This window comes from Corvus hawaiiensis, chromosome 2, assembly GCF_020740725.1.
Source record: "Corvus hawaiiensis isolate bCorHaw1 chromosome 2, bCorHaw1.pri.cur, whole genome shotgun sequence".
Lineage (NCBI taxonomy): Eukaryota > Metazoa > Chordata > Aves > Passeriformes > Corvidae > Corvus > Corvus hawaiiensis.
Window position 1 is genome coordinate 46,414,607 of NC_063214.1, and position 23,631 is coordinate 46,438,237.

At 36.9% G+C, this 23,631-nt stretch overlaps 1 protein-coding gene across 3 annotated transcripts in view; it reads right to left on the reverse strand.

Annotated features, from left to right (window-relative positions):
* CWF19L2 (CWF19 like cell cycle control factor 2) overlaps window positions 1–23,631 on the reverse strand; it is a 70,979-nt gene that overhangs the window by 40,685 nt on the left and 6,663 nt on the right. For 2 of the 3 annotated variants that reach the window (XM_048294705.1, XM_048294706.1), the window contains exons 2-9: window positions 17,133–17,213; window positions 16,269–16,388; window positions 14,778–14,885; window positions 12,354–12,473; window positions 11,113–11,206; window positions 9,848–9,963; window positions 8,835–9,559; window positions 2,821–2,914 (exon numbers count right to left, since the gene is read on the reverse strand). In XM_048294705.1, the coding sequence (XP_048150662.1) occupies window positions 2,821–2,914; window positions 8,835–9,559; window positions 9,848–9,963; window positions 11,113–11,206; window positions 12,354–12,473; window positions 14,778–14,885; window positions 16,269–16,388; window positions 17,133–17,213 (1,458 nt within the window). Of the gene's footprint in view, window positions 1–2,820; window positions 2,915–8,834; window positions 9,560–9,847; window positions 9,964–11,112; window positions 11,207–12,353; window positions 12,474–14,777; window positions 14,886–15,345; window positions 15,858–16,268; window positions 16,389–17,132; window positions 17,214–23,631 lie in introns of those variants that run through there. The other variant, XM_048294707.1, reaches the window with a different exon arrangement.

The following is a 23,631-nucleotide window of genomic DNA, read 5'->3' on the forward strand; positions in this document are numbered from 1 at the left end:
CAAAATAATTTTCATTTCATTTTTTGTGTTTTGATAAATATTTTAAATTCTAATGACACAAAAGACTAAAGAAAACATGCCAATAGAATTCACACAACTCTCTATAGGATAGAACATGAAAAAAAAGCTCAGAATAGAGGCATCTGAAGTATAGGAACAAGTATTGCCATAAAAAGACCAGAAAAAGTATTCTTCAACATTATTAAGTTACACTAATATACGCTTTGCATAACTAAGCATAGATACTGTTTTATGTATAGGAAGCTAGATAAGGAAGCCTGAACACATCATATCCTTTTTTTTTTGTACACACACATACACACCTTTACACACATACATCCACTCCATGGGTCTAGGAAAATATCTCTCAGAAATTTTTGCTATGGAGTTTCACATCTCTCTACACTCCATGTCCAACTCTTGCCCTTAAGACCTTATTTTGAGAATTAAAATGTACAAGAACTGTTTACACTCTTGTGCAAATTGGTTTTGATGCTCCTGCTCCCTTATCCATCTGCCTATTAAATAAATACAAGTATTTCAGAATATCTTGGATTGCTAAGAACTGCCAGCCTATCAACCTGTAAGGAATAGAACCATTTATACTCCGACCCCTCTGCCACTTTCATTGATTGGACTCCAACCATCGTGCCCACACCTGCCGCCCCAAAATTAAGTCACTTGATCAACACCAGGCAGCAAATCAGTAAAAAAAATAGATTCAGAATTCATTTGGCCCACATGGCCAACCTGGAGCTCCAGCCACCAGGACATGCTGTTACATAACCATCTAATCTGGTGTGTGGGGATGAACTTTTTTAAACAAATTGTATTTTCAATTGGATTAGAGAAAGACCATGAAAAATATTTAAAATGCCATGAGGCTATTATATTTTATATATATTATATTAGCTATTTTATTATTTAAACTGTTGTTTTGTTTTAGTTTTTTTTAAACTAGGCTGATTCAGAGTGCATGTATAGAAAACTGGATATTTAAAAATAATAGCAAAATTGTAATACTGGTTTCTGCTACATGATTTGGGTCAAAACAAAACAAAATTATAGAATATTAAATTAATTACAGAAAACCTGTATATTTTTCATCAAATTACTTGTACTCAGTTCCTACCAGGTTGAAAAGAAAAAGACCAGATTTGTGCCCAAAGTTTTGTTTAGGCAATGGTATTGAAGCTGAGCAGTATTAGAAAAAAAAAAAAGTTTACTGATTTCTGCTTTCCATCAGAGTCTCTGGAAAACCTTCCCTCCCCAGTACTTTAGCAACTAGTGTATAGATAGCTTCAATCATTTTTCCCTGCAGGAAAATGTATTAAACAATATAGTATCTTAAGTGACTACACCAGTCCTTCACAAACCTATCATATAATTACATTCATAAACATATTTTTCCTCACTAGTGTATGTTTTTTTGTATTAATTAGGAAAACTACAGATTAACATATGGACACATCTATTTAAATCATTAACACTGTATCTTAGTAGGAAATACACTGCTTGAAGTGACTTTTAATTCACCTTTGAAGCTGATAACATTTCAAACGGACAGGATTTCTAGACAAGGTATTGCTGTTCAAACTTTCAAAGCTATCTATGTCTAAAGTCTGTGGGAAAAGAATTCATAACATAAAATGGGTTTGAATAGAAAATATTTATAAAATGGACACTTTCTCCTAACAAAATCTGAATTATCTGATAGGGGTTTTAAAAAATATCAACACCATGTCAGCACCACGTCCTAGGCCAGCAATAATGACAAAACATACTTAAACTTTCCACAAATCAAAGAATCAACAGCCCTTGAGAAATACTAATTTACCACTTAGAGACATAACATGTTTTATATATTACTATAAATAAATATTTATTTATTATTTCTTAAAGATGCCGATTTTGGTGCAAATATTATGTTACAAGAGGCAAACTAAATAGCTGCAGTAAAAATTAATCTTAAAAAATAAATACAAAGGCCCACAGTGATAGCACTTGCTTCTAAAAATACGAAAATAGTTCCTTTTAAGAGCAGCTATTCAGAGCCAAACACTTGAAAAACACAGCTTAAAAACTAACAAGACTCTGACCTTGTTATAACAGAAACTTCCAGACAGTACTACTAAAGGGAATTAACTCACTATAGCCATGTTTAATGTAATAAATAAAACACATATAATTCCAGAATTTAGTGTTCCACAAGAGTGAAAGTCTTCTTCCTTCAGGTAGCTGGCTGAAACAAGCTCCATTAAATATGCAGGTGTTTCTCCCAGCTCCACAGACCAGCCTCAACCAGGGCAGGACCACAAAGCATTCCACAGCTGTTCTCAATGCAGAGCTGGCTGCAATGGCATATGCTGTTCCTTTCAGTTTTACAATTTCCGTATCATAATTAATAAGCTCACTTATACAGCAGAGCTCTGGACCACAAGCAACTACTTGTGACAAAGCTGATGAAGTAAATAAAGCTCCAGACGCTGCTTACCTTGTAACATAGACAGGGAGCTTTGTAGTTTCCACCAGCTCCCTTTTAAATAAAAAGACAATAAATACTACAAAAATGGCAGAGAACAACTGGTTTTGGATATGCTGCTTATCCTACAAAGGCCAGAGTCCTGAACCCTGTAGTCTATGAACCATTGCGTTTAAAGCAAAAGTTACTGTAAAAGCAGTATCTTCAAATTCTACCCAACTTTGCAAGTCTTTCTTTGCTTGAATAACACCCTTAAAAAAAAAACCCCAAACAATTAAATCACTTGGAGCTTTAAAGAAAAATTGCAGTAAATCATGACCATTTTTCACAGACATTACCGTGTCTCCCATGAGTTCTGCTTTCACAATCCTCGCTCCCAGTCTGTTCATCTCCTCTTCACTAAGGACTCGAGGTGGCTCATCCTTTGGTGATCTGTAAAACACCAGCTGCACTAAAGCCACAGAAAAACAGTGCAGTATTCACCTGTGTAATTAAGTATGATAAGCCTACTATACTAGTACATATGCTCCTATCGGCAAAATAATTGAAAATGATGTATTATAAAAATATATGCGGTCCAAAGTTGCCAAGGACTCTGAAACCAAAGCACTTGAATAAAATTTTTATGAGGTTTGTTTCCTTTTACTTTTGAGATCAATTCAAATGAAAAACACTATCTATGAACATTTTCCCAGCATGAAAAAACCGTCAAGGGTCAGCAGCAGGTATAAGCAGAAAAACAGAAAGTTATTTCAATCCACTCTAATTCTTCTTTCTGGCTTTGGTCATGCTTTTACTTCTCAGCTCCTGCAAAATCAGACATTTCTGAGTTATTCTGTTTTCCAAATGGCCTTATCCCTCTTGAAAATTACTTGTTTTCTCATTTTATACCTGCTCACAGTACAATCCTTGCATCTGAATATGTTATGGCTGATACAGTAGAGTTTCCATGGAAAATTAACTGGTACCATTTTTAAAAATATTAAGTCCCCCCTAGAGAAGCCTCAGTTGGTAATAAAGACTATTGTATCTTAATTTTAATATTAAAAACTCAGCATGTGAGTTCTTATGGTATTTATTAAATAAGGACTCCAAGAAATCCTGCAAAGAGGCATCAAATAAGTTTGGCATTTGTTCGCTAACCCTAGGAAAGACCAGAACCGGCTAACTCTAAAATATCTAACAGAAAAGAGACATAAGAGTACAGTTATGATATTCATTCCTGCTGTTAGAGAGAATTCACTCACTAATTGATATGGTTAAACCCTGTAGGATTTGAAGAAATCAAATAGAGATTTATATTTGAAGAAAAGGGAAATCTTTGAAGATGGTATCATCTTTAACCATGAGATCTCCCCCGTCCTGCGAAAATTACCAAAGTTGCTTTTGATCATTTTCAAGATGCTCAATCCAAACCCCCAAAACTCATCAAAATTTACTTCAATTTCATCCAAAACAAAACATTCAAAGATTAAGTTCTCACTTTTCCTTAAGCTATATCTTTCAAAGCAAGGCACACTATTCCAGTAAAGGGAACAAAAGGTGTTTATTAATTCATATAGGCTTTTTTAAAGTGGTGCTAGTGCTTGACTCATTCTCTGAACTTCTTGAGACCCGAGACATTGTTTTGATTTGCTTTTTAGCTTGTCTCAAATTAAACTCTGAAGCAGTCATATTATTAAGTGTGACTTCCAGCAAACACTAGCTGATGGACTTTTCCTCTGGGGAGATCCCTTGGACATCTAATCAGCACTTTTAATTAACCTGTGTCATAACTGTCCAAAACACTTTGATTTATAGGCTGAAGAAATGTCCTGTGCTTTAGAAAAGATAAAATTTAAAAGCTATACTTTCAGCATGAGAGATGAGGAACTGAACCAGCAACACCTATTAATTCAAGCCTTCACCTCAAAGATGATTTACTTTTTGTGACTGACAACACTTCTGAAAGAGTACCTTTATTACAAGTCTTGAAACTTTAAGAAGAAAAAGAAAGCAGCAGCTTAAAAATTACTCTCAACGGATAACTGTGGCACATATCCAAACCTGATATGTTCCAAAAGCCAGAATTTTCTACAAAATTCTACCAAAAAAAAAAAAAACAAGGACATCTGACTGAAGGAAACAGGAAAACAGGCTATTCACTATTTCAAACACACAGAATCTCAGGAGTTAAGAGTCATCTTAGAAGAACCTGGAAATAAGTTATATCAGTAAGCAGAGGCTATATGGTTTTGCAGGCCTAAGTAATCCCCACTTTACTAATAAGTCAGCTTAGTAATTGCATTGGCTAAGAAATATGATTAAAATATCAAAGAAGATGCACAATTGGGTTTAACAGTACCAGAACAGAAAACACATGTGAAAGAAAATACCAGCTGAACAGTTTCTATGTCTAGTTCTCTTCTGTGAGGAAAAGAATAATCTTTTCTATCATAGTAATTGAATTCTTTGAACTTGAATAAGCAGACCACTTCCGCACACAATCTCATTTCCCAAAATTTGCAGCTTTGTCCGGTTACAATTAGCATTGCGCTTAGTAAAAGTGGCAGTTTAAAAAAAAGGTACGGTTTTTGTACCTGCAATTAAAAAAAGAGAATCACCATTATTTCACCAAAAAAAAAAACCAAACTGAAAAAGAGTAGCTGCTTCTTTCAAGAAAACAATACTGAGGCAATGGTATCTACTCCATAATTACACATTCTGCTAGGTCTGGCTGGATGGGATGGAATTTATTTCTTCCACAGCAATGTGGTGGTACATTTTCTTCCACACTGTGCCTAGCCCTCCCCGTCCCAGGCCACTCTGCAATCCCAGGAATTCCCCTTATGCTTTGGCCTTTGTAGGCTAACGAGTTGGGCAGTAAAATATCCCTTGACTGTAGCAGAAACTCTAGCCTGGCTAAGGTGGGAGCACACTGCCTGCACCTGGAACTCCTGGTGCCTGCCACGGTGGGGAACAAATGCAGAAATAATCAGTCAGCCCCTGGCAGCCTCTGAAAATTATTCCCCTGAAGCGCAGCCTAAGTGGAATAGCACCACTCCCACTGAAATCTTCTAAATTCCAGTGACTGAGCCAGACTGTGGCCAGGATGGAAATTTACTGATGACTGAAGCCCAGCATGTGGTGACCCCAGAAATAGCGGTGCTTTGTGAGGCCCTCTGAGCTCTCCTAGACCAAAGTGGGCTGTGCCAGCATCACACTGAGTGGGACACCTCTAAGAACACACCAATTCCCCAGTTTGCAAGGATTAGAGCACCATCACAGAAAGCTGAAAAGGGGGCCTGGGCTGAAACCCTCCACTCCTTGAGACTCAACTCCTGCTCGTTGATAAATTCCAATACATTTGAAGTATTTCACTGAACTCAAGAGGAACTCTTAACAGGCATTTTTTATATATTCACATACATATACTTTTATATGTTTACACACATCTATCCCTATATATCTCTTTTTGTCCATGTGCATGCATGTGTAAATTAAGATACCTTACAGCGAGTATGAATGTTACAATCTCAGATCTGTAATTGTCACTTGTGATTGTAGTAAATCCTATTGACTCACTATGCAAATGTTAAATTAGTCAATAATTAAGTACTGATAAAACCTTGTGATTCATCTTAAAACTGTAAATAAAGTTCAGACTGCTGCTATATCAGAAGCCATGTAAAAATTTCACCTGTGGTGAACTAACACTTTTACAACATCATACTGAGATCACCTCTTTCTGATACCTTGGACAGTGGTTCTTCAGGTGATCCTAATTAATTACAGATGTAATCCTTGAGATGTAAACTGTTGATCAAGTCTGAGACAAAGATTGACCTAGCCACACCTAAGCTACACCCGGAGTTTAGAAAGCAAGGGTCCACTCAGAACCTTGTGACTCAATGGAAGGGTCCCCCTCACCCTTTTGTGTCTTCAGACTCTGCGTAAAACACTCTAAATCAATTTTAACTCAGTTTTCCTTTATATGTTTCATCCATGTAGTAAATAATAGAGTGAACCTTACCACCAAACTTGGTTAAGTCTCATTTTTATGACTTTTATAGATTTATATTAAAACCACTTTTGCTAATACCTTAGATGGTGACTCTTTGAGCAACTCTAAACCACTCATTTGTGACCAGCAGCCCCTATGGTGCTGTGCTTTGGATTTCTCTGGAGACAGTCCTGATAATACACCAGTGTTTTGGCTGTTGCTGAACAGTGCTTACACAGCCTCAAGGCTTTCTTGGTTCTCACTGTGCACCCCCAGCAAGCAGGCTGGAGGGAGCAGAGGCTTTGGGAGGGCTCACAGCCAGGACAGCCAAACTGGTCAAAGGGCTAGTCCATGCTACATAACATCATGCCCAGCAAAAAAAACCTGGAGAGAGCAGTCTTTCCAAAGTAGCTGCTGCTCAAAGACTGGTTGGGCATCAGTCTGCTCATGGGAGCTGGTGAGTGACTGACTACCTTTGCATCACACGTTGTTGTTCCTTTCCTTCACTCGTTAAATTGCCTTTATCCAATAATGAGTTTTTCTCCCTTTTGCTCTTCTGGTTTCCCTCTGCAGGAGTGAGAATGAGCAAGCAGCTGGGACATGCTTAGCTGCTTGCTGGGCTCAACACACCACACACACAAAGCAACAACCACCTCCACACCTTCTGCCCCATCCCCATTCACACCCCACAAAGGAAGGTGGAAAACAACTGTGGATTGTGCAGACCTTGTACCTGAACAAAGTCATGAACAATCCAAGACTCAAGAGGTGAGGAAGTCTCATAGGCTTCACTTCAGACACACCATGGATTATTCTAACCAGAAGTTTACAAAGTGCATTTAACTGGTAAACCCCAGGCACTTCAGTGCAATAACTATTGGGGCAATACGTAGGAGAAGAAAAAGAATCACTAAATTTGAATGTCTAATAATGTCTCATGCATCAAAGGTTTAATGCTATCAGATCATTTCTTCAGAGTAACTAAAACAACTATAAAAATATACTTCTTATTTTCCAGCAAAACAGCACCTAGGCAAACAATAAAATAAACAACAAAACAAGACATGACAAACACTTAGGAATGGGACTTTCCATAGTGTGTACAAACTAGTCATACCCGATTTTGGAACTATTCCTGCCATGACATATACTCAAGCTCATGCTTTAAAAAAAGAAATAGATTAAGTGGACATCATGCAAATAATTTATACTTTTGCTATCAATGAAAATTTAAATTTAATTGGCTTCCACCAAAGTGCAAGTGAAAGCTGGAAAAAATACCCAACATACAAAATATAAAAAACTGTATAGACTAAGATGCTTGTTTCTGGTTAGCCATGCAGTACTGATTAATGTACACTTTTTCTTTGGAAATACACATTGAGATATATAAGTAGTACATGTAGGAACAATTATAAATAAAATAAATACTTCATAACCCCACTATAAGAAGTTTTTTCTGCAAATAACTGACATAAGCATGTAAGAAAGGAGTTATATTTGATCATATTTTATCAAATGCTTTTTTCAATCAAACCATATCATTCTTTTTACATACTCCAACCAAGAATATTTACTTGTTCAGCTTTCCCAAGCAATTAAATAAAATCTGACTCTAAAATATTTTTGCACATGCCTACAAATTATTGGAAAGATATGAAAGAAAGGATTCATACTAATAACCACACTAGTCAAATCACTGGAAGAGCCAGCAAGTTGCTAATACTGGAGAACAGGAGGCCTTGAGCAGAGCAAAAGGTCAGTTCTCCACAACTTACTTGTCTGACCACCTCTCTGCTGTCTCTCACAAAAGCCAATCACAGAAAATTAAATTCCTGCTGCCTATTAAGTGTGTGTTTCCCTTCCACTCCTATTAATGCTTCCTCTTCACCATAGAAAATACACTTTCTAATCAATACCTTCTACTGTTTTTCATATGCTACTACTTTAGCATATGAGCTCATCTCACAAGTGGCAAACCTATCCCTGCTGTATTAATTATTCCAGTTTTTAGTCAGCATTTCCTAACATTTCAAGATTGCATTTTATAAATTCAATGATTGTTAAGATATTTTGCAGGGTTTTTTGCCTAAGAGGCCAATTTTACTGCAGCGTGAACTAACATTAGAAGCAGAAAATAACCTATCATCAGCAATTCTCAAATCTGCTGAGGAGATAGGTCAGGTAGGGGATGTTCACTACTTCTGCTTAACTTCTTCCAGCTGCCCTTAGCTGGAGTCTGACTCCTACAAACTGAAGAGATGTGGTATGATCAGTGCTTATACTGTCAAAAACAAGACAGAGCTTCTGTTACATTTTGCCATGAAAAATACAGCAAATAAAAACCAAGTAAAGATGTTCATAAAATACCTAGAGGATGATGTTTTACTGTCAGATAAAATCTGTTTCTTCTCAGAGGTATTGCTTGTGTGCTCCTGTCGTGACCTCTCTTTTTCGTCACTTGGAGCTCTTTTCCAGCTTTTGTCATCAATTTGTTCCCTAGTACCTGATGATTTTTGATCAGGTATTAATTTCTCATTGCTATCTTCTGTGTGTGTTCTGGTCCACAGTGCAGTATCCTCACCAGGTTTCTGGAAACGGCTGCTCAAGGAGCTATGAGCTGACAGATTGGAAGAGGAGTGCTGGGACTTGGAGTCTCTGGGTGCACTGTAAGGTGATAAATCATCTTCAGAGGGTTTCAAAAATTTGTGTTTCATGTTGCTTAGAGATGAACTCTTTTCCTGATTTCGTTTTTCACTGGAGTATTTTTCTGCTTTGGAGCTGTAGCCCCTTAATACTGAGTCCATTCTACTGTGTCCACATTCCTGGTCTGCTCTTGATGCATCTCTTTTGTAACCCTTGTCTTCCTGTGCCCACCCCTTGCCATACTTCTCCCAATAGCTCCCAAATGTGTTTCTGTTTTTACCATCTTCATCTCGGGCCGCTTTTTCAATATGCTGTTCTTTCCTCTCTTTCTTCTCTTTCTCACTTTCTGAATAGTCAGTCTTCTTCCATCTTCCACTTCTATGATAATTTTCCGTTTTGGATGCAGCTTTTTCAGCTTCTTCTAATCGTGACTGAAATACCTCCACTGACTAAAGGAAAGAATAAAAAAGTCATACCACTTTTAAGGCCTTGGAGTATTGTGTAAGTATTTTAAATCTGCTATAGGATCCCATATATTAAAAACATTTAATAAGAAAAATATATTAAAGGCTGGGTAGCTTTAAACCCTTCATCACTTGAGAGAAGCTTCAGAGGCTGTTTTTTCCTGCTTCTTTTCACATGTCTTAGACTACACATTAAGTACTTGTGCCTTTATATGAAAGTAACCTTTTCCAAGCATCTATTAGTATGAAGAAAATTTAACTGAAGATCCTTACCCCGTATCTCTCAGCTACAATTTCCTCAAAATTCCGTTTCTCTCTCTCAGCCTGCTCCTTCATCCTTTGGTATGATTTTCGCAGCCAACTTAATCCAGCATCTTCTACCACTGTAACTAAAGTAGAAAACAATGAGAGATTGTAGTTTCACATCTCAAGTAATTATTCTTATTTATCCTTACTCTGTATGTGACATTAAAGCTTCACCTAAACTTATTGCAAAAACTGAAGGAGTGCAAAAGAAAAACAGACTTAATATACAAATACAATCACATATTTTCATTAGTTAATGCCGGTTATACCTCAGCAATCCACTGATTTAATTTAAGCTTCTCTAGTTTATCATAGAACACAAGAAGTTTCCAAGACAGGAGTGGCAGATGAGAAGTTGTAGAGTTTCTTTATGACATTAAAGAACCTTCCTGTTGTTTCCATCTGTGTCCATCCTCGGGCATACCCCTTACACACAAACAAGTGAACTGCCTTTCTCAGAAATTGAATGAGTAACCTACTGTTTCCCATGTGAGAAGCTAGCAGAGGTCCTACCATTCTGAACACACACTTGCTGATGCCTGTCATCTCTTATAGATCGCTGATCTCTGTGACTCCCAAAAGTGGGCATGAGGCTAATGGTTTCTGGGACAGACTGTCCACAGGGAAAGGCTCTCAAAAAGCCACAGACCCCACTCTTTCCTGCTGACAGAATACAAAGACCCTTCTTATCACATAATAAATGTTTCATGACATTACGAAAAAGCTTTTTATTACTGTGTTTGCTGGAAATGGGCAGGATAACCCAGGGTAAGGAAAAAAGTGGAAAGGCTAGAGAAATAATATTTTTCACAAACTGCATCTGTAATGTACTTCATTTTGATGTGACTCAGCCTTCCGTGGGTGAATACTTTAAAACTATAATTTGTGCAATGGAATGAAAGGAACCAAATTAATTGACAACAATTTATCTTGTCTTGGTTAAATCATGCTTTTCTTTAATTAGTTCAAAATGGAGAATTTCTGTAAGGATATTGAAGGTCAAACTACTCAAGATTAAAAACCAGTGAAGAGAAATTCTGCAAAACAATGTACTATGATACTAACCCAATATTCACTATGGAATTTTCATCCAAATTTTACTTTATTACATATATTAATACATATATTATTCATAACTCTGTTACAACAATACGAAGAGTAATTTGTTAGCAACACAGAGAACAGAAACTAGAGACAGAAATTTAAGATTATTACTAAAAGTTGCTGTTTACCTTTCTTAACTGAAGTTTCTTCATCCTTCTCTGGTGGCAAACCTGTACCACCGTCTTTCCAATAGGGATTGAGTTCTCTCTCAGACAGCATGGCCTAAACCAGAAATAATTTTAATGTGTGCATAGCATATGGTTCATATTTTATAGAATATCTGATAAATTTTGAAAGACTTGTGTGTGAAGTCTGTATTATATTGTCAATTCATCACCACCACTTTCATGGCCTAAGCACCTGTTGTACACACTGCTTTGGGGACCAAAGGAAAAGCAGACACTCTGGTGTAGAAAACACAGGAGGTATAAACCTGCATGGACAGCAAGTAGTTGGGTGGGAGAGTCTATAGAAATCATACTTTCCTAGGATTAAGAACACATATAAATTGTCATTAACCATTTAATACATGCTGACATTCTAGTGATTTAAGATGTCCACATTAAACGGTCCTCCAACACCTCTGAAATAATGTTCAGGAAAAAAAAATCATGCGGAGAAAAAAATGTTTGAAGTATTAATCCCTTGTCAAAAGACAATAACCAAGGCTCTGCATACTACACAAGAACAGTGATCCAGGTCAACCTGGTTCCCAGGCACAACACAGCCAACTGGAAAACCTAATAGCAACAAACAGCCCACTGTGAGGTATGAGGACAAGGAAATACTAGCTAGTGATCAGTAATTATCTTTTCAGATCAGACTACTACATTGCATCTAAGGAAGTGAATGAACAAATGAAGGAGCCATCAACTATATGTAAACAGAATTAATTCAATGACAGCAACCCCTTCTCCAGCCAGACCCTGAGTCACTCCTGTGTTCACCAACAACTGAAACATGAAAGGCACAACAATTGCTCTGAGTTCTTTCTTTAGGAAAAAACAAGCCTCAGCACCATACACTTTAACACAGTAACTTAAGTAAACTTTATCACACGAACCAATGGTGCTCCTTTTACACACCACAGAGAAGGCCAGACCAACAGTCTGTCATTGCTACTAACAGAACTTAGTACTAACAAAAGTAACTTTCTCCTTACCTGGAAGATAGTTAAAAGGCTTTTCTCCACAAGATAAGCCTGAAGTATGAAACCTTCCATCCAAGCACCAATTTAATTAAATTCATTATCACATCAGGCATTAGTTTTAATAATAAAGACTTACATATTCGAACCAATTTATTAGTTTATACATGACACAAAATTTAGTAAAATGCAGATAAAAATTAAGATGTTAATTCCTCCTACCTGCTGAAGTTCTTGAGCTTTCTGTCGTTCCAATACTTTTTCTTTGTGTCTTTCACCTTTGACAGCTGCTACTGATGTTGTTTTCAATGACATGAAGTTTAAATTCATCCATTCTTCTCTCTTTAAAATAAACACAAAGAATTAGTGTTCATAATTCCAACAAAAACATGGCTTATGTACAAACCAAACCAGTGCAACTACTGACAAATGTTGCTGACAATAAACAGTATAGGTTCTACAAACGCATATGAAATACTTCAATGAAAAGCAAACATGATTTTAAGAACCCTAATCTTCCAGTTTTTTAATATTCAAACAGATTTTGTGTCTCCCTGTAATATGAAATACATATTTACAATGGTATTTAAGACATTAGTAAACATGCAGATTGTACAGAATGCTAATTATTAGTATAAACAAATACTGTACATATCATTTTGCTAATTCTAATCTCATGATCTCTTACATTTCTTCTGCTGTATAGAAAATCTGTGATCAGTACCTGAGCATAGTTCATACCTCAGATATCCAGGCACTAACTGCACTCTCATATTCAACAGTTCCACATCTAAATTCTGTGAACTCTACCCACAACAACAGCTAGAAAACTGCACCTACAAAACCTAAGCCAGAGCAAGGAGATCTTAAAAATGAGGACTAGTCTAAAGAAAAGCAGCACATTAAAAGCCTAGATATATCTACTACCTTTATACAGGTAAAACCTGAAGCCTCAAAAGCAAGCAGTGACATACACATTGTAAGCAATTACTCTATAAAGACAAGTATTTGGAGCAATTCTATAATTCTAGTATGGCAACCAAAATGACAAGATTACATCTATTCTGAAACATGTCCTTGCAGAAGAATCTTCCTATCTTCAACAGAGTTCAAGTCTGAGTTGTCAATCTGAACAGATGCTATATGTCACTTTCTCTCTGTTACTTAAAAATTATGTTAGGCAACATGCCAGAGAATTTCAGAGGTGAAACACAACATTCAATTTCTCAGATCTCCTCCAAGAAAGAGAAGGAACTGAAAAATTATCAATCTTCAAGTGATTCAATAATATCTATGTCCAAATCAGCAAGCTATCTGCATCAACAAATGTGGATGTGCACGGGACCTCTGGCAGTCATCTGGTCCAAACCCCGACTCAAGCAGGGTCACCTAGGGCCAGTTGCCCAGGATCATGTCCAGATGGCTTGTAAATATATGCAGGGATGGAGATTCCACAACCTCTCCAGGTAACCTGAGCCAGTGCCTGATCACCCTTGTGATAAAACAATGTTTCCTGATGTTCAGAAGCAACATCCTGTAATTCCTGCTCATTGCCTCTGGTTCTGTCTCTGGGCACTACTGAAAAAAGCCTGACTGTCTTCTATTTAGGCTTCAAATCTGTGGTTTGGAGATTTTTGTTTCTGTCTTTCCTTTTTTTTTTTAAGTAAGCACTCTGGACTAGTCCAAGATGGGTCACATAGAGCACCTTAGGTGTGCTTTGAGAACACTTCTTCTAATTTAGTTTAATCCAACAGGATATGGATTTATGTGCTCCAAGAGCTCTTCATTACGTGGGACAAAAAACATAATGTAGGGATGACCATGAAATTTCTGTCAAAAGCACATTCTTTATCCAAAACCACACAAGCCTAGGAAACACATCATACAAAAACAACGCTTGAAAACAAAATGGTTTTGCAGTATAAATTATCAAGACATTACTTCATACTTTATACTTTTCCAAGATAGAATTGAGAGACCCTTTTTATTTCTCCTAACAAGATGTACAAATTCAGAATGAAAAGCAGGGACATTTTTCAGAAGAAAAAAATTGAGACACTAAATTAAAAATCATTTTCACATGACTAAGGATATCATGGTATATGGCTACACTTGTTTCTAAAACCACCACAGTTCATTTCAGTACTACATTACAGTATTACATTTTCTAGAATAAATACTGCTCACTGAGCTCAGAATTCACCTAGGAAGACCAAAAGAGGCACTGATGTCATAAGTACTATTGCTGAAAAGTTCTACATCTCTCTTTCTTGTATCTGTTTAAGCACCATAGAGGCAAAAATTTATTCAATCATAGAACAGCCACCAAAATTATGAAGAAAAAAGTAACATGTCTAGTCGAGACCTTTAAGATGATCTCTTCAAGAAAATCAAGCTAACTTGTTAGAGCCTCAAAACCTGATAGAAGGAATTGGTGCAGGGCAACATTAAGAGTAGTGCCTTGTTAAACACTAAGGATTATTAGGTAGAGAAGTCTTACAATCAATGAAAAGTAGCATTTACCCAGCTAAACAAAGACATTTGTCTGTAAAATAGGTTTTGCTCAACACCCTGCAAAAGAGCTCCCAAGAAACCTAAGCACGTTTCACAAACTTTTATCTCTGGAGTAGCTGTGAGCCTGCTCACCTGCAGGGAAGGCTCTTTTGCAGCATCTGGTTGCTTGTTGATCTTCCAAGCCTTTTCTGTGTCATCTGACTGTGACACATTTGACTCAACCCATTCAACTGAAGAATCCTAAAAAGAGAGTTTAATGTAAAGAATAAAAATAATACCTTAACACACTACTTGATAACATGCAATACTTAAAATTATATTGATAATTAAAATAAATGCTGATTAGCATTATTAATATAATACTGTTTAATATTTAAAAATACTGATAATAAAACCAGAATATTGATATTCCCACAGAAGATTGTTTCTTCATGATCCGAACACTCCACCACACTTCATGAGCACATCACAGTACGCAACACTAGCTCATACTGGCAGTTTATGTGCATAACTCTGCTAAAATGAAAACCAATTGCGTTTATGACATAACAAAAACAAAATTTTAAAAAATCTAAATTCATTACTAAGTATGTTTCACATTTAAAAAGGGGCACAGCACAATATGAAGCACGGTACATACTATTGCCTGCTATTTCTGTATCTAGCTTCCTACACTTGCATTTGCAAACAGTGTACTCACATTTTTCACTTGAAGCCAATAGGACTGCATTGAACAGAGTTTCTTTGTTATTTACATGAACCTGTCTTAGGAGTAACAGAGTTTGGATGGAAGTTACAGCCAGGACTGTGTTGTATCCTAGGAGTCCCTGTTGTGATCTGAAGGGTTTTGGTTACTCCCATGGAGAATGTGGGACATTTGTGCCTTTGGTTACTTCCCACACTGGTATTATAGTTCATCTCTGATATCAATCCCTGAGAAATAAATCTCATTATAATGCACGTTCCTTCAGTCCATAAAAGCAACTCTCTGAAAATTCAAAGTAACAGTGCCACCTGACCCGCACCAAAAATGCTGCGAAGATGTTTTCCACAATGTGGCCAGAAGGCAGCAACCAGATTTCAAATGCAGTCTCTGCACTGTTTTGCCAGAGTGCCCTTCCATGTGAAGGCATATCCTTACAGATCAAATGTACAAGCCCTTCAGACCCATGTTCAACTCCCATGTTGTTGGGAGTGTCCATGGTTGAACATCTGTGGGAAAAGGCAGAAGTAATTCGTGCTTAAAATCGAAGTCAAGTATTTGCAATTTTAGACACCTCTTTCTATCATATACCACAGACTATGGGGTACCTAGGAAACTTTCCTCTCTCTACCAGAATGAGGATTTTGTTTTTCATTTTCTCTCTGCTGAAAAACTATAAATCCCTTATAGTTCCTAATGAGTGGATTCAATATTATAAAATTCACAAGCACTCACATAACAGCCTATTTTAAATTGATTAAATACTCAGTATATTAGAACTGACAAATTTTGCCACAATTTTTCCCAATAGAAAATGATGAGACTAAGCCTTAATTTTACTAACCATGTGCATCTACAGGGACTAAAATGGTTCAAGTTCTAAGACTGTAATTTGAATTATTTTAAAATTTCTTACTTACTGAAGAACTATCAAGTAAGTCATCCTTCTTTTCAGATTTTTGTTTCTTACTTTTCTTCTTTTCTTTCTTAGCTTTTTTGGAATGTTTATCCTTTTTCTTTTTCTTCTGCACAGAATGCTCCTACAAGTAAATGTTTGTGAATGAGATCTAGTAGACCAAATCACCCATATACAAAAAAAATCATCAAAACCTACTTACCAAACCACACTGAAAAAAGGTAAAACACACATAACTACCTTTTACTACCCTTTCTCTCTTCTATGAAGAGAGGGGTGGGCTGGGGTGGGGTGCTGGGGCAGGGACAGCATACCTTGCATCAATAATCAATTTTTCTTGCCCTCTCAATATTTTTTTCACTGGAACTAAGGCACTATAACTATACAGATAGTATCTACTACACTACATTTACTTTGGTCAAACCTGTTTCTTCAGATACCACTACATTATCAATTCACATCCTTCTCTTGCTGAAATACCTGCACACTAACAGCGTGTGATTATTCAGAGGCTCCATTAAGGTTTCTCCAGTGAATGACCACAAATGAGACTGCTATGAAGCCTTGAATCCTCCAGATTTCTTCCCATGGAACTATTATTGTCTGATAGCACTTGCTCATCTGCATTTGGTAGAAATTAACACTGGAATTGAATGACGAAATTTCTTCCTCATGGTGAGTAAAAGATTATTACTACCTTAAAAAAAGCTAATATCAAAGCATGAATGAACCAGAAATTGGGATGCTTTTAAGGATCACCTTAAAGCCCTCAGTCTTCTGTTCATATAAACTTGCTGTAAAGGTAACAATCTAATTCAATGATTTACAATTCTATCACTTTTTCCAGTTGTTCCATACGTTCACTCACATCAGCAGGCATCCATGTATCTTCACCTCCCAGATCCTTTAGCAGCTTGCAACTCTCCTTCTTTTCATAATTAATTTTGGCCTAAGATGAACAGAGAAGAAAAATAACCAGGTGGAGCTCAGTAGCATTTCCTTACAGACACACCTCTGCAAGCCACACTGACACAACCATACACAATGTTGAGAACTGCAGTTCAGGCTTCAGAATGTTCCTCCCTTTCTGGCTATGGAGATAAAACTAGAAATACTTTTACTGCTTCTTCTGAAAAAATAACCATCACTGTAAACAGTTTCAATACCTAAAAAGGATTTTTATAAGCCACATCAATAAAATAATTATTTTTTCAGCCTCTGAAGTTCACTCTATTTTAAGCATAAATACGACTTTTGGAAGCAAGTTTACTGAAGTATAACTTGTCCTTAGGAAATTCTTTATCCCATCTATCATATGCCATATATCACCATACCCTGATTGAACAGGAGGAAAGTTATTTTATATTATAACAAACCTAATTTTGTGTTAGATAAGTCTTGCAAATTTTAACGTGCCTTTGGGTTTTTGTTTATTTGAGGGGTTTCTCTTAAAATAACTAAAATCAAAACAAAAAGGTAGAGTTTGGAATTTTTATCCTTAAACACCAACTTTTACCAGAAAGTGTTGTCAAACATAAGCCAAGAGAACACATACAAGTTTTAAAAAGACCAATATTTAAAACAAGCAAATAAAAAACTCTCAGGAGATTAGACAGCAGTTGAGGTCTTTCCTCCTAGTCACCTATCAGCTCTCCAGATCCAAGCCTGTTCCCTGCACCAGACAGTAACCTCCCTACCACAGGCCAGTTTCTCTTTTTTTGATATAGCCAAGAAGGAAATCTGCAGCTTTTGTCCTGACAGAAAACAATGCTTGCAGGAAGATGACCAATACACTATAAGGGTTCAAAGAACAGAAATATATGCTAAAAAAATAAGAAAAATAAGATGAAAAGAGGTTTTTTTTAAAGTGCTAACTCACAAGATAGGACTGCTGTTGTGTTTTTGAACATTGGCATCAGCATATTGAAAGTGGCACAACACAAAGAACTCAAAAAAAAACCCTACACATCTGTGCCCAAACAAAACACTCTTTTAAACCTTCATTGTCTACTTTCTCAGAAGCTCCAGGTGAAAAACTTTCCAATGCACTTAAATGCAAGCAAAGCAAGGCTGCTACCCAGACTTCTTGATTTTAAACAAAGGAATATTGTAAAACAAACAAAAAATAGTATAAATCAGCTTGAATAAAGAGGCCAAGACTGAGACTTCCATCTAGAATGAAGCTGACAGTCTACAAAGGTGAACGCTACCTCTTAAAATTCAAAAGGCAGGCATAAAGAAAGAATGAGTTAAGAACACATTCAGACACCTATTCCAGTATCAAAACATTTTCCAGTTTATAAGTAAACAAAGCAACAAAAGAATGAGCAGGACTACAATTCAGTGCGAGTGAAATAGCTGTTAAGCACAACATAGCATCACCAAAACCACCCAGGACTCCAAAAAATTCAGGTGTGTTTCCTGCTACCCCTTCATGATCCAGAGAGGTAACCCTGGCCACCCTAAGACATCTAGGACAACACCCTTGAAAATTCATGCAGAAATCACTGATTTATACATTCTCTTCTAGACCATATAGACAATGATGGCCCTTTTGTCTTAAAAATATGTTCATCTGAGTAAAAGTAAACATGCCACATTTTTGAACAAGTGAAGGATAATAACCTCAGCTATGCAACTCACAAAACATCTACAAGCCACAGACTCCAAACTTAAGCTTATAACTGGACAGAGATGAAACACTGGATATAAAGGGAACCTGAATACAGTTCTAAATGGAAAAAAATTTTTAAAAAACCAAACCATACTCCGTTTGCTCCACAAGGAAACACAAAACAAGTTGCCAAGATGTAGATTGGAAAAAAAGACAGGCTTTCCCTATATACCATTCCTCTTTTGGTTGAGAAAGAACTGCAGCTGGAGTCAACAGCTCCCTTCCACCCCTTTTGCAGCTCTCAGGCACATAAATCTATAAATGCCACAAATAAAAGTCACTCAAGATCAACTTGTCACCATGTCTTCATTGTATATGCTCTCTGCCTGTCATGGAAGATTTAGCCTCTTATAATTTCCTATAATGACAAGTATATTTTAAATAACATTACTATTTTCTTCATGCTACCAAAGTGACAAATAAACATTGAATAAAATTAGGTTAATGTTATAAATAAGGTACAAAAGGAGCTTTTATACTTTTTATTAGATCCAAAAATAAACAGAAAAAATGAAGGCAAGTATTTAAGTAATTGAGATATATGATCCTGATGAAAGAGGTGGATCATCAGTTTGGCTGAAGTACACAAATACTCATTTAGAACACAGGTTGACTAGAAATCATCATCAGACTATAGATTGCTGTCTCCTGAATACTGAACGAAACAGGACTGGGCAAGGTGAATGTGTAGTGGCAGACTGACCACCAGGCTGTTAAAAAGAGAGACAGAAACAAAAGCATCAGGTGAAAGTTTGTGTCGCCTAGACAAAGATACAAAATATAGAAGATTCTTAAGAACATATCTATGCAAACTCAAAAAAAAAAAAAAAAAGCTGCCTAAAGATCTAAAAATATGGAAGTTATAATTTCACCTAAAATATCATTTTAACACAAGACTAGAAAGTTAGCAGCAATACCCTCTAAATCTTTCTACCTCTAAAATCTAGCTCCCTCAAATTAGAATATTCATTTCTTATTGTTCGTGATGCTTTCCCCTCATACACACACAATTACTTCAAGTGGAAGTGAGGCGGAAAATCTGCCTACACTACTTTATTAGCTTCAAAACTTACCTTTATATTCTACTTTTCTTTTCAAAAGCTGCAGGGCTTACTAGGATGTCATAAAATGTAAAAAATAAAAAAAAAAACTAATTAATTTCCCTGTCAGGCTTACCATTCTATCTATGAGGACCAACTCTAATAGTTTCACATCTGTCAACACACAGGAGTCCAAGCATTTAATTCACATTAAGGTTCATTAATACTTTTCATACCACAGGAATATCCAATAATTTATACTTTCCCCTTTACAAATGAGGTACATTTTAGGTCACCACAGCAATATTTTTAAGTTTTTTCTCCATAAATACAGGATGATTCTGAAATACCCCTCTTTCAAAAGTAATGCATTAATTATGCAAATGCCTGTGCATGTACACATGAACACATTATGAGCAACAACCTGTCAAGGAGGGCAAGCATCATGCCACACTACGCACTTCCGCAACACCCTAATAAAATTGCTCATGGTCTCCTTTGCTACAAAAACAAGGTGAAGTCTAAGGCAGGCAAGGCACTCTGCAAGCTCTGTTGATAAGATGCTATAAAAACCATAATTATTCTACAGCACTATGTCAGCATTTTTTGCCATGGTTGAAGAGAGCCACATTTTGCAGTCTTTAGCACGTAGGCGAAAGGGTTTTGAATTTCACAGATCCATTTGAATGTGGGAGGAAACCAAGTTCAAGGAAAGTGCTTTCTGGTTTTCATCAAGCAGGTCATTAAGGCCAGCCCGCCCAGTAGCTGACAACACTATCTACTAAATGAAGACTAAAATTTGCTCCAAAGCAGCCTGTAACACACTGCAGTTGCAAAACCCAAAAGCTATAAAAATTACATCATGCCACACCAGGAGGAAGCAGGAAAGATCAAAGACACTGCCAACAGCCAAGTTAGAGGTCACACAATAAATGGAGCTTGTTACACAGCAGTCCCTCAGGGATGTCCAGAAGGGATGGAGGGATGTCACCTAGGGCTAAAAATTCACTCCCCAGCTCACAGAAACCCTGACCAACTCTCTTTCCTGACCTCAACTCTATTTACTATTCCAGCTCTCACCAAGGCCAGGGGAACTTTGCTACAGCACTACAAAGGCCTTGCAATTTTCCACCTATAACTGCGGTCAACCTCTAGTTCTTCAAATGATAATCACCATGATTCAATAATCAACTTCTTCAGCCAAAAGAAGAAAAACTCCCTTTACCTCCATAAGCAATCAGAAGAAAATCTACAGCACAACATCAGATCAATACGGTATGACAAAAACATTCAAAAGAGAGAGCACCAGCCAAGCTGCTGTCCTGGCTACCTGTGGGAAGGGCAGGGCTCCATTCCCACATTTCTCTCTGCCCCTCAAGTGTTCCCACCACCTCAGCCACTCAGACCTGTTTCTGTACTCCAGTCTCAGGGAAAGCCACTTCAAGGACCACGCTGACATAAAATGAATCCCACCAAAAGCAGGGTGTGGCTTCCTGCAGACCAAGCTTACAAGCTGCCACTCTAGCAAGGTCATCGAGGCTATCAGTCTAAGCACAAGGAACTAGGGGGAAAAGTGCACTTTGGGGAAAAGAACTGTGGAAAAAACTTCCTTTCAGCAACAGCTTTCTGTTAGGAAATTTCAAAAAATCTAACACCTAGCCAGTCCTTCAGACACCAACATAAGGCATTCAATGTATCTACAATCAGCTTTCTAATTTTAGTATCATCTCCCATGCTATCATACAAACCACTCCACTGTTTTAACTGTTTTGATAATCAACTATCAGAAAGGTTGCTGTGGCATGTATTACCCTCCCAGTTTCCATCACTCCAAAGCTCAGGGATAGAGAGCCCTCATTACAACAAGTTCCCTCCAGGGAACTTGAACATACCCTTCTTTAGAGTTCCGATGCTTTTATACCAATTCTCTGTCTGAATAACACACTTATTTTTGTGAATGCTTAGATTATTTTTCTAGTCTCAATATTCCAATTATTGCTACATCCACAAAGATTTCTCAAGGAGGACAACACTAGAAACACAAGAAAGAGCTTAGCTTCCACCCCAACGTGGCACCTTGCAACTGAGTCAGAAAGCTGCCTGCACCACCACCTCCTCCAGACAAAGCTTTGCCAACTGGAAAAAGTCACCCCTCTGTCATTTTCACCTGCCAAATGCACAGAAGAAAGGCCACTGGAGCGACTATCACTTCAATCATTTACACTTTTTATGATCAATAATCAAAAGTCAGACGTGATTTAAAGAGCAGGGTGCAGGAGATGTCAGCCTTCAACAAGAAACATCGGCGAGGTAGCAGTGGTTCTGCTGGTACACATGCAGACACAACAGATAAATAGAAGCTACTACTGCTAGGACTGCTATTACTGTAAACAGGTATTTTGTGTTAATGTAGGACCTCTCCACTGCTGTGGCAAAGCAAGCTCCAGAGGAAGGCCTTACAGAATATAACAGTGAAGACATCTGTCTTCATCACTGACCTTCAAAAACGATGGGTCTGTTCAAAGATGTTACTTGCAAAAATGCATAGAGGTGCTTTGACAAAAATCTGAAAATCTTTTGTGAAAAGTATTCATTTCTCAGTACCATTACTCTTCTAATATCTCAGACTTAAATGCTGAAGTGTTTATTTCCTTCAACAGATAGAGTTAGGGATGTAACACTTCATGAAGGATTTAAAAGGGAAAGAACAAAAAGGAGGTGCTTAGTATTACAGCACAGAATAAACTATAACCCCTTACAGAGACATGTTTTGTTACTAATTTCTGCCTAAGGAGAGATTTCTGTAATTTTCCACTGAAAACTGCAACGTAAAATACTGCCAAGCACTCCATCACCTCAGCAAATACTGATCACTGCAAAGAGCCAACTGTTAGGCTTTTAGGAGGAAATACCTGATCATACTTCACGAGCAAAACCTGCTGATTTCACAACTTCTTTAGAGCTCTAATACTGTGAATGCAGTGATACTGTTATACACTCGTTGTTGGTTTGGTTTGTTTTAAGTTGTATTTTCAAATAAAATAAAACAAAAAATGTAAACCAAAATTGAAGGGAGAAGTTGAAGTCAAAAGCATCGAACAAGATGCTTCCAAAAATAATGGCTTGCAAATCTCAAATCAATTTTTTCAGAAATATAAATAAGTAAAACTAAACACATAATTTCTTGTTTGTGCAACGAATTTGTTTGATGGTATCAATTTATTTTCACTGTTTCAGTAATATACATTATTTGACTGAAGTCTTATTTACCTATACTCAACGTCCAGTCTGTCAGTAATCCTTAAAAATCAAAAGGCAGGATTTTCTGCACAAGGAATGGTCAAATCACATCACCCTCAGAGGCCAAAGAGTGAAAGATTCAAAGTCCATGGAAAAAACCCAAGTAACAGAAGAGCAACCCTAAAATACAAAAATACTATATGATACCACTGGTGCAAGAATATTCCAAAATTTGAAGTCTTGATAGTTTGTACCAAGAAAAGAAGTGTTCATGTCTAGGAAAAATACACATTCCTGCACTTACCAAAACAACCATCAGATTATTTTCTTGCTGTAAACTTGTAAACCAAAATAGCAATGTCATGAACTATTGTGCTCATCAAAACAAGATGCTATTTCTGAAGCTTAATAAC